Source organism: Leptodactylus fuscus, chromosome 1, assembly GCF_031893055.1.
Source record: "Leptodactylus fuscus isolate aLepFus1 chromosome 1, aLepFus1.hap2, whole genome shotgun sequence".
NCBI lineage: Eukaryota > Metazoa > Chordata > Amphibia > Anura > Leptodactylidae > Leptodactylus > Leptodactylus fuscus.
The window spans coordinates 355,718,958-355,737,930 of NC_134265.1; the positions used below are offsets into that span (position 1 = coordinate 355,718,958).

At 47.6% G+C, this 18,973-nt stretch overlaps 1 protein-coding gene across 1 annotated transcript in view; it reads left to right on the forward strand.

Annotated features, from left to right (window-relative positions):
• The window catches only part of LOC142203271 (vomeronasal type-2 receptor 26-like), a 39,511-nt gene extending 26,027 nt beyond the window's left edge, over positions 1–13,484 (forward strand). The window contains exons 5-8 of the mRNA XM_075274286.1: positions 9,685–9,808; positions 11,920–12,819; positions 13,000–13,099; positions 13,340–13,484. Coding sequence (XP_075130387.1) covers positions 9,685–9,808; positions 11,920–12,819; positions 13,000–13,099; positions 13,340–13,484 — 1,269 coding nt within the window. The remainder of the gene's footprint in view (positions 1–9,684; positions 9,809–11,919; positions 12,820–12,999; positions 13,100–13,339) is intronic.
• The last annotated feature ends 5,489 nt before the right edge of the window (positions 13,485–18,973 follow it).

The following is an 18,973-nucleotide window of genomic DNA, read 5'->3' on the forward strand; positions in this document are numbered from 1 at the left end:
CCCCAGAAATACCCTGCAAGTCCCCTAGCAATAGAATTGGGGCTATATACACCCACTATTTTTGCTACTGCCATATAGTGCCATTGTCTGACTGGGAATTCAAAGAATATATTGGGGTTACAAATAACCTCATTTCTTGCTACTGGTATATAGTGCCATTGTCTGACTGGGAATTCAAAGAATATATTGGGGTTACAAATACACTCATTTCTTGCTACTGCCATATAGTGCCATTGTCTGACTGGGAATTCAAAGAATATATTGGGGTTACAAATACACTCATTTCTTGCTACTGCCATATAGTGCCATTGTCTGACTGGGAATTCAAAGAATATATTGGGGTTACAAATACCCTCATTTCTTGCTACTGGTATATAGTGCCAGTTTCTGACTGGTAATTCAAAGAATATATTGGGGTTATAAATACCCTCATTTCTTGCTACTGGTATATAGTGCCATTGTCTGACTGGGAATTCAAAGAATATATTGGGGTTATAAATACCCTCATTTCTTGCAACTGGTATATAGTGCCAGTTTCTGACTGGTAATTCAAAGAATATATTGGGGTTATAAATACCCTCATTTCTTGCTACTGGTATATAGTGCCATTGTCTGACTGGGAATTCAAAGAATATATTGGGGTTACAAATACCCTCATTTCTTGCTACTGGTATATAGAGCCATTGTCTGACTGGGAATTCAAAGAATATATTGGGGTTACAAATACCCTCATTTCTTGCTACTGCCATATAGTGCCATTGTCTGACTGGGAATTCAAAGAATATATTGGGGTTACAAATACCCTCATTTCTTGCTACTGGTATATAGTGCCAGTTTCTGACTGGTAATTCAAAGAATATATTGGGGTTACGTGCACCAACAATTTTTGCTACTGGTATATAGTGCCAGTTTCTAACTGGGAATTCAAAATGCTCAAGGCTCCCGGAAAGGGACGTGGACGAGGCCGTGGGCGAGGTCGGGGGAATGGTTCTGGGGAGCAAGGTAGCAGTGAAGCTACAGGGCGTCCCGTGCCTACTCCTGTGGGGCAGCAAGCATTGCGCCACTCCACAGTGCCAGGGTTGCTTGCCACATTAACTAAACTGCAGGGTACAAACCTTAGTAGGCCCGAGAACCAGGAACAGGTCTTGCAATGGCTGTCAGAGAACGCTTACAGCACATTGTCCAGCAGCCAGTCAGACTCTGCCTCCTCTCCTCCTATTACCCAACAGTCTTGTCCTCCTTCCTCCCAAAATTCCCAAGCTTCACAGAACAATAACCCCAACTGTCCCTGCTCCCCAGAGCTGTTCTCCACTCCTTTCATTGTCCCTGAACCTGCCCCTCCACGTCACGATTCCACGAACCTAACAGAGGAGCATCTGTGTCCAGATGCTCAAACACTAGAGTCTCCTCCATCTCCGTTCGATTTGGTGGTGGATGACCAGCAACCCACCCTCATCGACGATGATGTGACACAGTTGCCGTCAGGGCATCCAGTTGACCTGCGCATTGTGCGGGAGGAGGAGATGAGACAGGAGTTGGAAGAGGAAGTGGTGGATGATGAGGACACTGACCCGACCTGGACAGGGGGGATGTCAAGCGGGGAAAGTAGTGTGGATGTTGAGGCAGGTGCAGCACCAAAAAGGGTAGCTAGAGGCAGAGGCAGAGGTCAGCAGCTTAGGCGAAGCCAGGCCACACCCGGAATCTCCCAAGATGTTTCAGTTCATACCCAGCCCCGAAAAACTCCCACCTCGAGGGCACGTTTCTCGAAGGTGTGGAGTTTTTTCAAGGAATGCGCCGAGGACAGATATAGTGTTGTCTGCACAATTTGCCTCTCGAAATTGATTAGGGGCTCTGAGAAGAGCAACCTGTCCACCACTTCAATGCGCCGTCATTTGGAATCCAAGCACTGGAATCAGTGGCAGGCAGCAACGGCAGGACAATGGCCGCCTGCCGTTCACGCCACTGCCACTGCCTCTGCCTCTGCCACTGCTGACTGTGCTGGCAATGCACTCCAGAGGACGAGACAGGACACCACTTCATCTGCCTCTGCCACTTTGTTGACTTCTTCCTCATCCTCCCCTGTTCCTGTCTTATCTCCTTCTCCTGCACCATCAAAGGCACCATCAGGCGCTTCTTTACAACAACCCACCATCTCTCAGACATTGGAGCGGCGGCAGAAATACACTGCTAACCACCCACACGCGCAAGCCTTGAACGCCAACATCGCTAAACTGCTGGCCCAGGAGATGTTGGCGTTCCGGCTTGTTGAAACTCCCACCTTCCTGGACCTGATGGCAACTGCGGCACCTCGCTATGCCGTCCCTAGCCGTCACTACTTCTCCCGGTGTGCCGTCCCCGCCTTGCACCAGCACGTGTCACTCAACATCAGGCGGGCCCTTAGTTCCGCGCTTTGCACAAAGGTCCACTTGACCACCAACGCGTGGACAAGTGCATGCGGACAGGGACGCTACATTTCACTGACGGCACACTGAGTGAATGTAGTTGAGGCTGGGACTGCTTCCCAAACTGGCCCGGTGTACCTCGTCTCCCCGCCTAACATTCCTGGCAGGGACACGAGAAGAACACCCCCCTCCTCCTCCTCCTCCACCGCCTCCTCCTCCGCCACCGCCTCCTCCTCCGCTGTTAGATTGACCCCAGCTACGAGTTGGAAACGTTGCAGCACTGGCATTGGTAGACGTCAGCAGGCCGTGCTGAAGCTGATCAGCTTGGGGGACAGACAGCACACTGCCTCCGAGGTGAGGGATGCCCTCCTCGATGAGACGGCAATATGGTTTGAGCCGCTGCACCTGGGCCCAGGCATGGTCGTTTGTGATAATGGCCGGAACCTGGTAGCAACTCTGGAGCTTGCCGGACTACAACATGTTCCATGCCTGGCCCACGTCTTCAACCTAGTGGTGCAACGTTTCCTAAAGAGCTACCCCAATGTTCCAGAGCTACTGGTGAAAGTGCGGCGCATGTGCGCCCACTTTCGCAAGTCGACAGTAGCCGCTGCTAGCTTAAAATCTCTCCAGCAACGCCTGCATGTGCCACAACACCGGCTTTTGTGCGACGTCCCCACACGCTGGAACTCAACGTTTCAGATGTTGAATAGAGTGGTTGAGCAGCAGAGACCTTTGATGGAATACCAGCTACAAAACCCTAGGGTGCCACAAAGTCAGCTGCCTCAGTTTCTCATCCATGAGTGGCCATGGATGAGAGACCTTTGTGACATCCTACGGGTGTTTGAGGAGTCCACAAGGAGGGTGAGCTCTGAGGATGCGATGGTGAGCCTTACAATCCCGCTCTTCTGTGTTCTGAGAGAATCCCTGATTGACATCAGGGATAACTCAGATCACACAGAGGAGTCAGGGATAGTATCCGATCCGTCACAGCTGGAGAGTAGGTCCACACATCTGTCCGCTTCATCGCGTTTAATGGAGGAGGAGGAGGAGGAGGAAGAAGAGTTGTCCGATGATGTGATGGTGATACAGGAGGCTTCCGGGCAACTTCGAATCGTCCCATTGTTGCAGCGGGGATGGGTAGACATGGAGGATGAGGAGGAAATGGAGATTGAACTTTCCGGTGGGGTCAGAGGAGTCATGCCAACTAACACTATGGCAGACATGGCTGAGTTCATGTTGGGGTGCTTTACAACCGACAAGCGTATTGTCAAAATCATGGAGGACAACCAGTACTGGATCTTTGCTGTCCTTGACCCCCCGTATATAAACAACATCTCGTCTTTTATTCCGGTAGAGGGGAGGGCCAATCGCATCAATGCTTGCCACAGGCAATTGGTGCAGAATATGATGGAGATGTTTCCAGCATGTGACGTTGGCGGCAGGGAGGGCAGTTCCTCCAGTAGGCGACCAAGTTCTCACCGGTCCACACAAACGAGGGGCACACTGTCTAAGGTCTGTGACACCTTGATGGCACCCCCTCGCCAAAGTGCCGCCACGGAGGGTCCTAGTGTCACCAGGCGTGAGAAGTATAGGCGCATGTTGCGGGAATACCTTTCCGACCACAGCCCTGTCCTCTCCGACCCCTCTGCGCCCTACACGTATTGGGTGTCGAAGTTGGACCTGTGGCTTGAACTTGCCCTATATGCCTTGGAGGTGCTGTCCTGTCCTGCCGCCAGCGTCCTATCTGAGAGGGTGTTCAGTGCAGCCGGTGGCATCATCACTGACAAGCGCGCCCGTCTGTCAGCTGAGAGTGCCGACTGGCTCACTTTGATAAAAATGAACCACCACTGGATAGAGCCTTCATTTTTGTGCCCACCTGTGTAAAGCACCCCAACATGAAACTCCATGTCTGTGCTCAACCTCTCCAATTCCTCCGCATCCTCATACTCATCCACCATAAGCGTTGCACAATTCTGCTAATACTAGGCTCCCTCCACCCTGATTTCCCACAACTCTGCTGGTTAGAGGCTCCCTCCACCCTGCTTTCCCACAACTCTGCTGGTTAGAGGCTCCCTCCACCCTGATTTCCACCAACTCTGCTGGTTAGAGGCTCCCTCCACCCTGCTTTCCCACAACTCTGCTGGTTAGAGGCTCCCTCCACCCTGCTTTCCCACAACTCTGCTGGTTAGAGACTCCCTCCACCCTGATTTCCACCAATTCTGCTGGTTAGAGGCTCCCTCCACCCTGCTTTCCCACAACTCTGCTGGTTAGAGGCTCCCTCCACCCTGATTTCCACCAACTCTGCTGGTTAGAGGCTCCCTCCACCCTGCTTTCCCACAACTCTGCTGGTTAGAGGCTCCCTCCACCCTGCTTTCCCACAACTCTGCTGGTTAGAGGCTCCCTCCACCCTGATTTCCACCAATTCTGCTGGTTAGAGGCTCCCTCCACCCTGCTTTCCCACAACTCTGCTGGTTAGAGGCTCCCTCCACCATGAATTGGTCCAAACTGGGCTGTTTAGAGGCCCCCTCCACCATGAATTGGTCCAAACTGGGTTTTTTAGAGGGTCCCTCCACCATGAATTTGCCCAAACTGGGCTGTTTAGAGGCTCCCTCCACCATGAATTGGTCCAAACTGGGGTTTTTAGAGGCTACCTCCACCATGAATTTGCCCAAACTGGGCTGGTTAGAGGCTCCCTCCACCATGAATTTGCCCAAACTGGGCTGTTTAGAGGCTCCCTCCATCATGAATTGGTCCAAACTGGGCTGGTTAGAGGCTCCCTCCACCATGAATTGGTCCAAACTGGGCTGTTTAGAGGCTCCCTCCACCATGAATTGGTCCAAACTGGGGTTTTTAGAGGCTCCCTCCACCATGAATTTGCCCAAACTGGGCTGGTTAGAGGCTCCCTCCACCATGAATTGGTCCAAACTGGGCTGGTTAGAGGCTCCCTCCACCATGAATTGGTCCAAACTGGGCTGGTTAGAGGCTCCCTCCACCATGAATTGGCCCAAACTGGGCTGGTTAGAGGCTCCCTCCACCATGAATTTGCCCAAACTGGGCTGGTTAGAGGCTCCCTCCACCATGAATTTGCCCAAACTGGGCTGTTTAGAGGCTCCCTCCACCATGCATTGGTCCAAACTGGGTTTTTTAGAGACTCCCTCCACCATGAATTTGCCCAAACTGGGCTGGTTAGAGGCTCCCTCCACCATGAATTTGCCCAAACTGGGCTGTTTAGAGGCTCCCTCCATCATGAATTGGTCCAAACTGGGCTGGTTAGAGGCTCCCTCCACCATGAATTGGTTCAAACTGGGCTGTTTAGAGGCTCCCTCCACCATGAATTGGTCCAAACTGGGGTTTTTAGAGGCTCCCTCCACCATGAATTTGCCCAAACTGGGCTGGTTAGAGGCTCCCTCCACCATTAATTGGTCCAAACTGGGCTGGTTAGAGGCTCCCTCCACCATGTATTTGCCCAAACTGGGCTGGTTAGAGGCTCCCTCCACCATGAATTGGCCCAAACTGGGCTGGTTAGAGGCTCCCTCCACCATGAAATTGCCCAAACTGGGCTGGTTAGAGGCTCCCTCCACCATGAATTTGCCCAAACTGGGCTGTTTAGAGGCTCCCTCCGTCATGAATTGGTCCAAACTGGGGTTTTAGAGGCTCCCTCCACCATGAATTGGTCCAAACTGGGCTGGTTAGAGGCTCCCTCCACCATGAATTGGTCCAAACTGGGCTGTTTAGAGGCTCCCTCCACCATGAATTGGTCCAAACTGGGGTTTTTAGAGGCTCCCTCCACCATGAATTTGCCCAAACTGGGCTGGTTAGAGGCTCCCTCCACCATGAATTGGTCCAAACTGGGCTGGTTAGAGGCTCCCTCCACCATGAATTGGTCCAAACTGGGCTGGTTAGAGGCTCCCTCCACCATGAATTTGCCCAAACTGGGCTGGTTAGAGGCTCCCTCCACCATGAATTGGCCCAAACTGGGCTGGTTAGAGGCTCCCTCCACCATGAATTTGCCCAAACTGGGCTGGTTAGAGGCTCCCTCCACCATGAATTTGCCCAAACTGGGCTGTTTAGAGGCTCCCTCCATCATGAATTGGTCCAAACTGGGGTTTTAGAGGCTCCCTCCACCATGCATTGGTCCAAACTGGGTTTTTTAGAGACTCCCTCCACCATGAATTTGCCCAAACTGGGCTGGTTAGAGGCTCCCTCCACCATGAATTTGCCCAAACTGGGCTGTTTAGAGGCTCCCTCCATCATGAATTGGTCCAAACTGGGGTTTTAGAGGCTCCCTCCACCATGAATTGGTCCAAACTGGGTTTTTTAGAGACTCCCTCCACTATGAATTTGCCCAAACTGGGCTGGTTAGAGGCTCCCTCCACCATTAATTGGTCCAAACTGGGCTGGTTAGAGGCTCCCTCCACCATGAATTTGCCCAAACTGGGCTGTTTAGAGGCTCCCTCCATAATGAATTGGTCCAAACTGGGCTGTTTAGAGGCTCCCTCCACCATGAATTTGCCCAAACTGGGCTGGTTAGAGGCTCCCTCCACCATGAATTTGCCCAAACTGGGCTGGTTAGAGGCTCCCTCCACCATGAATTGGTCCAAACTGGGCTGGTTAGAGGCTCCCTCCACCATGAATTTGCCCAAACTGGGCTGGTTAGAGGCTCCCTCCACCATGAATTTGCCCAAACTGGGCTGGTTAGAGGCTCCCTCCACCATGAATTTGCCCAAACTGGGCTGTTTAGAGGCTCCCTCCATCATGAATTGGTCCAAACTGGGGTTTTAGAGGCTCCCTCCACCATGCATTGGTCCAAACTGGGTTTTTTAGAGACTCCCTCCACCATGAATTTGCCCAAACTGGGCTGGTTAGAGGCTCCCTCCACCATGAATTTGCCCAAACTGGGCTGTTTAGAGGCTCCCTCCATCATGAATTGGTCCAAACTGGGGTTTTAGAGGCTCCCTCCACCATGAATTGGTCCAAACTGGGTTTTTTAGAGACTCCCTCCACTATGAATTTGCCCAAACTGGGCTGGTTAGAGGCTCCCTCCACCATTAATTGGTCCAAACTGGGCTGGTTAGAGGCTCCCTCCACCATGAATTTGCCCAAACTGGGCTGTTTAGAGGCTCCCTCCATAATGAATTGGTCCAAACTGGGCTGTTTAGAGGCTCCCTCCACCATGAATTTGCCCAAACTGGGCTGGTTAGAGGCTCCCTCCACCATGAATTTGCCCAAACTGGGCTGGTTAGAGGCTCCCTCCACCATGAATTGGTCCAAACTGGGCTGGTTAGAGGCTCCCTCCACCATGAATTTGCCCAAACTGGGCTGGTTAGAGGCTCCCTCCACCATGAATTTGCCCAAACTGGGCTGGTTAGAGGCTCCCTCCACCATGAATTTGCCCAAACTGGGCTGTTTAGAGGCTCCCTCCATCATGAATTGGTCCAAACTGGGCTGGTTAGAGGCTCCCTCCACCATGAATTGGTCCAAACTGGGCTGTTTAGAGGCTCCCTCCATCATGAATTGGTCCAAACTGGGGTTTTAGAGGCTCCCTCCACCATGAATTGGTCCAAACTGGGTTTTTTAGAGACTCCCTCCACCATGAATTTGCCCAAACTGGGCTGTTTAGAGGCTCCCTCCACCATGAATTGGTCCAAACTGGGGTTTTTAGAGGCTCCCTCCACCATGAATTGGTCCAAACTGGGGTTTTTAGAGGCTCCCTCCACCATGAATTTGCCCAAACTCTGCTGGTTAGAGGCTCAATCCACCCTGATTTTCAAAACAAATGTTGGTGCCAACCTCAACTTACTACAAGGGCCAAATTCACTGCTGGTGACAAGCTCTCCTCACTGCAAGTGCCAAATACACATGTTTCAAGGTGTTTTCCTACTGTCAGAGATGTGGTATTGAGTGTGTAAAGTGTGTAGTTGTTAGGCTGTGATGTTGGGGTAATAGAGGGTCTTTGGTGTGTTAGATGCCCCCAGACATGCTTCCCCTGCTGTCCCAGTGTCATTCCAGAGGTGTTGGCATCATTTCCTGGGGTGTCATAGTGGACTTGGTGACCCTCCAGACACGGATTTGGGTTTCCCCCTTAACGAGTATCTGTTCCCCATAGACTATAATGGGGTTCGAAACCCGTTCGAATACACGAACATTGAGCAGCTGTTCGAATCGAATTTCGAACCTCGAACATTTTAGTGTTCGCTCATCTCTAATCATGATAACATGTGGCAGTTCCTTTGGTAGGTGGTGAGATCTCCTGCTCACAGCTGATAGTTCGGTATCTTGCATCAGCGCTATTGTCCATTAATCACAAAAAATGCCCCAAATTTCCTTCATCACAAGCCCTCCTCCTCCTCCTTTCTTCTTTCCATTGTGTTCTACTGCCCAAAGAGGTCTGAAGCCATCCAGGTAGACAGGGTGCTGCTCTTTTGCCAAGCTTCCATAAACACATGGGTAGGTGGGTGATGGTAGGTTCCCAGGCTGTAACAGAGTCCCACGTGTCCACAGTAAAAGAAAGAAATACCAGTCAGCTGTAGCATCTTCACACATCAGCAATAGACACCAAAAATCATCTCTTTGAAAGAAGAAGTCCACACTTCCATGCAGGTTTCTCCTCCAGCTTTCTCTGTCTCATGGTGGCCATGCTGTCCTTAGCTCGTGGGGGGATGGTAACAGGCACATGTGCACACAGGAAATTCCAGGTCTTCAATCTTGTCCATGCTTTAACAATAAAAACAAAGGGAAAAAAATACTCCACATGGTCTTCCATTCGATTTATAGCTGCTAATTCATAGTGCTAGGTTGCTTGAGTAGAGGATTCTTGAAGATACAGACAAAAGAGTGAAAAGGAAAGATAAAGGTTGCTCTCAGCTTGGAGCTCTGTATCGAGGCTGCCACTCATGCGGCGCCATCTTGGAATAATGACGAGCTGTAATTTCTCTTGTCTTTTTCTTCATCTGAATTTGGATTTACCCAATTTTAGGACCTTCTAAGAACCAGAAGTTTTTATTTGCATTATGTCCTGATATTTAGACCTATAGGATTCAGTGAGGATGGATTTTGTTTTTATCTCATGACTTTATATATTTTTTTATGTTTTTATGGAAATATTTATTTACCAGAATCCCCGCTGTGACATCTCACATTCACTCTGTGAGAATCTCAATGTCCATTCTTGGTAATTTTACCTGCATAAGTTTCAGATAGAACCAATGGGAACAGTCAGTATCGATAATGTAATAGAGTAAGACTTAATGATATTTATGGTTTTTTGTTTCCTATATAACAGAAGCCGAAGTCTCGCTGTAATGATCGATGTTCTCCAGGATTAAGAAAGGCTCCTAATGGAGGATATCACGTCTGCTGCTATGACTGTGTCCCGTGTTCTGAGGATGAAATGTCCAATAAAACAGGTAAGAATATATTCTACTACAGATATACCATCATATAGACACAAACAGAGGCTGAAACGTATGCAGGTAAAATTACCAAGAATGGACATTGAGATTCATGATCACATTTCTTACACCAAACACTTGCCAAACCCCTCTTTCCACACCTCGCTCACCACATTGTGGGCATTTCCCAGCCATATAATATGTCAAGTCAAATTTTTCTACATCTGTAGATAGAAAGACATGGCGATTAGAGATGAGCAAACAGTGTTCTATCGAACACATGTTCGATCAGATATCAGGGTGTTCGCCATGTTCGAATCGAATCGAACACCGCGTGGTAAAGTGTGACATTACTCGATTCCCCTCCCACCTTCCCTGGCGCCTTTTTTGCACCAATAACAGCGCAGGGGAGGTGGGACAGGAACTACGACACCGGGGGCATTGAAAAAAATTGGAAAAAGTCATTGGCTGCCGAAAACAGGTGACCTCCATTTTAGATGAATAGTGGATTTCAAATCCGGGTCATATGAGAATGTGAACTTTGTGACTATGAGACAGGGATAGCTGTACAGGCAGGGATAGCTAGGGATAACCTTTATTTAGGGGGGAATGTTATTAAAAATAACTTTTTGGGGCTCTATCGGGTGTGTAATTGTGATTTTTGTGAGATAAACTTTTCCCATAGGGATGCATTGGCCAGCGCTGATTGGCCGAATTCCGTACTTTGGCCAATCAGCACTGGCTCTGCTGGAGGAGGCGGAGTCTAAGATCGCTCCACACCATTCTCCATTCTGGTCCGACCTTATACTCCGCCTCCTCCAGCAGAGCCAGCGCTGATTGGCCGAATTCCGTACTCTGGCCAATCAGTGCTGGCCAATGCATTCTATTGGCGTGATGAAGCAGTGCTGAATGTGTGTGTTTAGCTCAACTACACCGGTGGAGTAGTTGAGCTAAGCACACAGATTCAGCTCTGCTTCAATCAGCGCTGGCCAATGCATTATATTAGCTTGATGAAGCAGAGTGTGCACAAGGGTTCAAGCGCACCCTCGGCTCTGATGTAGCAGAGCCGAGGCTGCACAAGGGTTCAAGCGCACCCTCGGCTCTGATGTAGCAGAGCCGAGGCTGCACAAGGGTTCAAGCGCACCCTCGGCTCTGATGTAGCAGAGCCGAGGGTGCACAAGGGTTCAAGTGCAATTGAACCCTTGTGCACCCTCGGCTCTGCTACATCAGAGCCGAGGGTGCGCTTGAACCCTTGTGCAGCCTCGGCTCTGCTACATCAGAGCCGAGGGTGCGCTTGAACCCTTGTGCAGCCTCAGCTCTGCTACATCAGAGCCGAGGGTGCGCTTGAACCCTTGTGCACACTCTGCTTCATCAAGCTAATAGAATGCATTGGCCAGCGCTGATTGAAGCAGAGCTGAATCTGTGTGCTTAGCTCAACTACTCCACCGGTGTAGTTGAGCTAAACACACACATTCAGCACTGCTTCATCACGCCAATAGAATGCATTGGCCAGCACTGATTGGCCAGAGTACGGAATTCGGCCAATCAGTGCTGGCTCTGCTGGAGGAGGCGGAGTCTAAGGTCGGACCAGAATGGAGACTGGTGTGGAGCGATCTTAGACTCCGCCTCCTCCAGCAGAGCCAGCGCTGATTGGTCGAGTTCCGTACTCTGTCCAATCAGCACTGGCCAATGCATTTCTATGGGGAAAAGTTAGCTTGCGAAAATCACAAGCTGACAGGGATTTCCATGAAATAAAGTGACTTTTATGCCCCCAGACATGCTTCCCCTGCTGTCCCAGTGTCATTCCAGGGTGTTGGTATCATTTCCTGGGGTGTCATAGTGGACTTGGTGACCCTCCAGACACGAATTTGGGTTTCCCCCTTAACGAGTATATGTTCCCCATAGACTATAATGGGGTTCGAAACCCGTTCGAACACTCGAACAGTGAGCGGCTGTTCGAATCGAATTTCGAACCTCGAACATTTTAGTGTTCGCTCATCTCTAATGGCGATCACTATACTGTATACAACACTGTATTATTATTATTATTATTATTATTATTATTATTATTATTATTATTATTCTTTGGATCCTCAAAGAATATATGTGTTTTACTCTAATTGTAGACAGTGACAGCTGCTATAAGTGTCCAAAAGAAGAGTGGCCTGATGAGAAGAAAGTGAAATGTATCCCCAAGACCTACGAGTTTCTCTCCTATGGGAAGGACATTTTGGTTTCAGTTTTTATCTCATTTTCTTTACTTTTTTCTATTATAACATTGTTTGTATTGGGAATCTTCATCTATTACTGGGACTCTCCAATTGTTAAAGCCAATAACCGGACAGTGAGCTTCATCCTCCTGGTCTCCATCTTGCTTGGATTCCTTTGTGTCTTCTTCTTCCTTGGTCGACCAATGGACATAACCTGCTTACTGAGACAAACCTCATTTGGGATCTTCTTTTCCATTGGTGTCTCTTCTGTTCTGGCCAAGACTATCACAGTTTGTATTGCCTTCAAAGCCACCAAACCTGGCAGTGTCTGGGTAAAGTGGATCTCACCCAAAGTCTCTTATTCCGTGGTCTTGGTGTGTTCTTCTGTACAAGTTCTCATTTGTGTTATTTGGTTGTTGGTGACTCCTCCCTATTTAGAGTTTGACCATCAGTCTTATCCTGAGAAGATCATCATTCAGTGTAATGAGGGCTCAGATCTCTGGTTCTACTCCATGTTGGGTTATATGGGGCTCCTGGCTGCTGTCAGCTTTCTTCTGGCTTTCATGGTGAGGACATTGCCGGACAGTTTTAATGAGGCCAAGTACATCACCTTCAGCATGCTGCTGTTCTGTAGTGTCTGGATGGCCATGATCCCGGCTTATCTGAGCACCAGAGGGAAATACATGGTGGCCGTGGAGATATTTGCTATACTGACCTCATGTGCTGGCATTCTTGGTTGTATATTTCTCCCTAAACTGCATATTCTGCTTATAACACCAGGTTTGAACTCAAGAATTATAATAATGAAGAAAAATAGTCATAAAAATAATACAACTATTAGACTAGGTTAAAGGGGTTGTCTACAATTTTCAGGATTCAGGGATGCTAGGGGAGGTGAAAAACAACAAAATAATATCCTATTCCCCCGACCTCTTCCCTGAGTCCTGATGTGCATAGGCAACCCATTTAATATGATGATTTTTGTTTATGTTTCAGATCATAGAAATAATCTTCATATGAAATCACAAAACTACCAAACCGTCCACTCCATGACACCGTCTCTCACTTTTCTTTTGCCCAGTAGTAATACATTCAGGTAGTTTGATGGTTTTCATAACCTACAAGTACAAATAAGACAAGACTGAGAAATAGAGAAATAGAGCAGAGTACAGAACGGATGGTAAAATATCTGAAACTTCACTTTTAATGCAGCAGTTAGGAAGCGATGAAACAAAAACACTACTAATACAAATGGGCACAACTGAATTAAAATCAATCCACCAAACACCTTTTCTATCCTGGACCTTTCTAAATGTTGTTCTTCTCCCACCATTAGTGATCATCTACTGTATATGGATAAGATTCAGACATTTTTATCTCATGTTTATGACAAGGATCCAGCTTGGATTGAGTGGGTGGAGAATAATCCACTATCAGTGGATGCCGAGAAGGTGTTTGGTGTAGAGATGAGCGAACAGTAAAATGTTCGATATTCAATATGCGTTTCGAGTAGCCGCTCAATATTCGACTATTCGAATCGAATATCGAATCCTATTATAGTCTATGGGGGGAAAATGCTCGATTCAGGGGTAGGCAACGTTCAATGAAATTATACTTAACAAGTCCACAAGTGAGGGTCGGGCTGGATCCTCTGAGAAGTCTTCTCCCTGCGCAGAGTCCCCGCGGCATCTTCCGGCTCTGAGTTCACTCTGCCAGGCATCGGGCCTGGGCAGAGCCAACTGCGCATGTCCACACTACAAGCTTACAGTCAAAGCGGCCATTTTCTTGTAGCGCGGGCATGCGCAGTCAGCTCTGCCCAGGCCCAATGCCTGGCAGAGTGAATTCAGAGCCAGAAGATGCTGCGGGGAAGCTGCACAGAGAAGACTTCTAAAGGTAGGAGAAGAACCAGCGTTGATTGGCCGACTGTATAGCATTCGGCCAATCAATGCTGGTTCTGCATCAAACTTTTCCATTCGAATAGCGAGTGGTACTAGTACTCGATCGAGTACGAGTATTTCGAATACCTACTCGATTGAATACTACTCTCTCATCTCTAGTTTGGTGTATTGTTCTTAAGTCACTTTTTCTTGTTCATGTTAGTTGATCAGTTGAATTTTATTTATTTATTTATTTTTTTTTTTGGGGAGGGATGGGGAGATTTTTTTTATCTGTTGTATTAAATGTTAACTTTTAGATATTTTTGTTGTGCTGTCCTTTTTTCTGTAACCTTCCATTTTACCAAGAAGATCACATGACCAATACTCATCGAGCCTGAACCTAATTCATGATAATATTTATTAATTATTTATTTCTATTTGCATCATTTGGCTTAACAACATGCTGGGATATAATCCACACAGTCATAAATGTATAAAAAAAAATGGAGAGCATATAAACTTGGCTTTAATCCTTTGAAGACCCAAAACCTTCATCCCAAATTCTTTGTATCATCCTTTATATTTCCATTTAATTAGTGAAAATAAACATATTTATTCCATCAGAAAAATTCCAGACTCTTTAATAAGTAAGAGTGAGCCAAGGGTGGGGGAGGGGCAAAATCATGGCATCTCATAGAGGAGTGTTCCTGAGGAGGAGACTTCAGAATTATTATTGTGGAAGAGTTGTGGGTACAAATCCAGATAATACAATAGTGCTATCTGTGGGTAAACCATGGGGTCTATATAGATAAGTATTTGCAGAGATTGTAGCCAGGCAGTTCAAATCTTGATATCTGGTTAGTTTTCTCACACTATTTGGAAACAGTCGGAGGCATTGGTTGTAACCAGTACATTAGAGTGAGTGTTTTTTCAGCCACAGTAAGGTGATGGATCAAGTCTGAGATGGTGCATCAAGACTGACAAGTGGTTAGGTGAAAGCAATGTTCTTGGGTATTAGTGAGAAGGTCACAAATCCTATATGTTTGATTACATAAATACAGCCAGAGAAAGGTCCATGCCAGACAAAATAGTACAGTAAACTGGAAAATGTTTGTTCTCGTACCATGTTAGCCAGTGGGTAGGAAATATATATATAAAAAAAAAATAACAAAAACTTGATAGTCTTCAGTAGTTGATATCTTTTTGATGGCTAACTAATAATGATGACAGATTACAGCGTTTCGGAACTCTCGGCTCTCGGAACTCTCGGCTCTCGGAACTCTCGGCTCTCGGAACTCTCGGCTCTCGGAACTCTCGGCTCTCGGAACTCTCGGCTCTCGGAACTCTCGGCTCCTTTCTTAAGTAAATTACTTGAGAAAGGAGCCGAGAGTTCCGAGAGCCAAGAGTTCCGAAACGTTGTAATCTGTCATCATTACTAGTTAGCCATTAAAAAGGTATCAACTACTGAAGACTATCAAGTTTATTTATTTTTTTTTTTTTAATATTTCCTACAGTAAACTGTACATGATGAGCATGGGTTTAGTTGTTCTAGTAGTTGCAGCCACAAATGTGCTGTCTTTCAGCTGGACTATCCCAGTTTGTGTTTAGTGCTCCAGTACTTCCACCAGTTGTACTCACCTTTCTTCAGCTCTGCTTGACTTTCTTATAGCATCTGGTGTTCCCCCACTGTCCTCTTTTGGCCTCTTCTGGTATCTGGCTCACATCATGCACCCCATGTGACCACAGGCCTCAACAGTGACTCTGAGAAAAATTACGTCAGCAGAGGCTGAAATGCACATGAAGTTGACACTGGGAGACCACCAGATGCCCAGGAGAGGTGAGTATAAGTATATATTTTTACTCACCTCTCTTGACATGCACTTATTATAATTATACTCAATGAATAATAGTGGGGGTAAAAAGTAGAGATAAGTAAAGTTTTCAAAAATTTTGTTTGCCGGATTTCCCAAACAGACTCAATTCTAACCTAATAAATTTGCAGAAAATAACATAAAACAAATCTATTTCCTTGCTGCAAACAGCCTGTATAGTGGTATTGAACACTGTGCTTTGCAGTAACACATAGGGAGTATGCTGTGGCAGTAAAACAATGAATTACAGTATGACACACACATGATAAGCTTTGCTTTTAGAACCATTCTACACTTCCCTTATTTGGCTAGTTGTCTAGTAGAGCTGCCCTGAAAGAGTGGAAAGGGCATCATAATAACATAGTGTTGAGGTAGCAGCAGCATGAGGAGGCCAAAGAGTAGCAAAGTGACATAATTGGGCGTTGGTAGCAGCAGAGGTAAGAGGCCATACAGTGCCTGGTGACATAATGTTTAGGTAGCAGCAGCCTTAGGAGGCCATACAGTGCCTGGTGACATAATGTTTAGGTAGCAGCAGCCTTAGGAGGCCATACAGTGCTCGGTGACAGAGTGTTGAAGTGGCAGTAGCAGGAGGAGGCCACAGAGTGACCTGGTGATAAAGTGTTTAAGTGGCAAAAGCATCAAAAGACTACTAAGTGGTAAAGTGACATAATGAGGAGGTTTCAGCGGCCTTAGGTGTTCATACTTTGCCCAGTGACAGAGTGTGGAAGTGGTAGCAACGTGAGGAGAACACAGGTGACATATTGTGGAGGTGGAAGCAGCCTCAAAAGGCCATAGAAAGGTCTGGTAACAGAGTGAGGAGGTGGGTGGTACAAACAGTGCCCGCTGACGATGGTGGCTCTAAGAAGTAGCACTTATCATCAGATGTGTGGCATCAGGTGGGTGGCAGCATTCAAAAAGTATCTGAGGCAGGTATCAAGAAGAAAAAGGTCCCCTTTGTCAAAGTTTGGGTGAGGCAGCATGGATGATTTAATCTGATGCATCTGGCATTGGTGGGTGGAAATCCTGGAAGATTCTCACCTGATTCATTTTGACAAAAGTTAGTCTCTCCACACTTTGGGTGGACAGGCAAGTTCTCCTTTGGGGTAAATATGACCCTTACAGCACTAAACACCTGTTCCAATGCCATACTACGTGCTGGGCAGGACAGCTATTCCAGGGCAAACTCGGCCACTTGAGGCCACAATTCCAGTTTGACTGCCCAGTAGTCCAGCGGATCTTCGATGACAGGTGGCAGGGCTCACTCAAAGTATGCCACTACTTACTGTTTCAAGTTCTGCTGTATGTCTAATTACTTATGAGTAGTTTCTTCACTATGTAGGTGAAGAAATCTGCTAGGCTAAGGCTGATGCTGATGGAGCTGAAACTGCTTCTACCCAACCTTATCCTCTCACAGCTGCTATGGCAGTGCAAAGTGAGAGGATGAATGATGGTGCAGATAGGCAGCCGCCATTTGAATAGATAAGATGTCTCTATAGTAGTTCAGTTTACCCTCTCAGCGGGTATCAAAATCGCCCCCATTTTAGACCGGTAGCGAGGGTCTAACATGGTGAAATGTGGAGTTCACATCTTCAGTCCCCTTACTAGCCAGATTTAACAACATCTTTTCCAGGATGTCTTGCAGATGGGTGGAAGGATGTGTCGGTCATCAAGGTTCTGATTTAGAGTTGTTGCTGTGACATCACAAGTTTGTTTGGCTACTGATTAGCTGCATGCATGGCATTGTGGGTGATCCCGCGTTACTAGAGTTCTTTGCCCCTTGACCTAACATATGCAGCAGCCACATTAGAAAAAGATGTTATTTGATACATCTAAGCATGAGGAGGAATTCTGGCTTTTTGGTGAATCAAAGTTTTCCTGAAATTCAGATCAAATTCCACTTTGTCAGCTTCGATTCACTCATCTGTAGTAACAAAGCCCAAACCATTTTGGGTTTAGCTCAAACTTGAAATTTTTGGAATTTACCAGTCTACTCTGGTTCTAAATGAATTGTTTTACTAATTCCTAGTAGACCCCTGTCTTATTTAGTGGTAGTTGACAGATGAAGGTATGGTTTAGGTATCTCTTGGTAGACTGAGGGTTAGTTCACATCTGCGTTTGGTAATCGGTTTGCGGAGTCCGCATGGGTCCCTCCCGATCAGAATACCAAACACATTAACAAGTGGTGTGCAGTGAAAGAACACAGACCCCATAGACTATAATGGGGTCCGTATGCGTGTGTTAGGATCGGGTCTCGCAGGTTCCCATCACGGTGCACAGCGCCACCTGCGGGCCAATCCGAACCTCGCCCTCGGCGTTGTGCAGGAAGATGTCTGGAGTCTAAGTCCAGCTTTTGGCCCACTGAGCATGCTCAGACATTTTGGAGCCGCTCAGAGGCTAAGTTCCGTTCTCTCCCCACTGAGCATGCTCAGACATTCTGGGTCCGCTCTGAGGCTAAGTCCCAGTTTAGCCACACTGAGCATGATCGGTGACGTCATGCCACCGCCCCTGTTGGGCGGGGACTAGACTTTAAATAGTGTGAGCCGACGCCCGCCCGGTGCTCACACTTTGCTTAAAATTTGTTGAGACAGGAGGTTAGGGCCAGGTTCCAGACAAATCTAGGAGCTGAGTAGGGATCCATTTAGTTCCCCTTGGCTCTGCCCTTTGGAACCCGTCAAACCCGTTCCCAGTCCAACTGCCTTGTTTTTCCTTGCAGGATAGGAGTTTGTTGTTTTGACTGACCAGGAGTGAAGTTAACCCCTGGCAGTCTTGTGTCAGCAGTGTAGTGTAGCACATGCAAGGTCTGGTACTCCTGCTGTAAATAGCAGGGGCTGCTGACAACTTCATTTGCTCAACTGCTGTACATTGTCACGCTCTCCCAGTGACGTTTAACTGGAGAGAGTCGGTTGCCGCCTGTTCACATTTGTGTTGCACAACGTCTCTGCCAGTGCAGTTCAAGTGGTGATGCATAATTAAGACATACGGCTGCCCATCTGGGCCTGTGGACCTCGCCGCAGTGCTCTGCGGTTTAGCAGTTCTGGTTGTGTTTATTATAATTTTTATACATACACACAGTACCATAACGTAAGCCAAGGTCTTGCCGAACATGTCTGAACAGGCGCAGTTGCACCGCTACGTGCAACAGATGGAGGCTCGTCTGCAATCACTGGAGCAGCGACCGCCAGCTAATGGGGACGCCGCCCTCACCGCACAAGTGCTAGCACA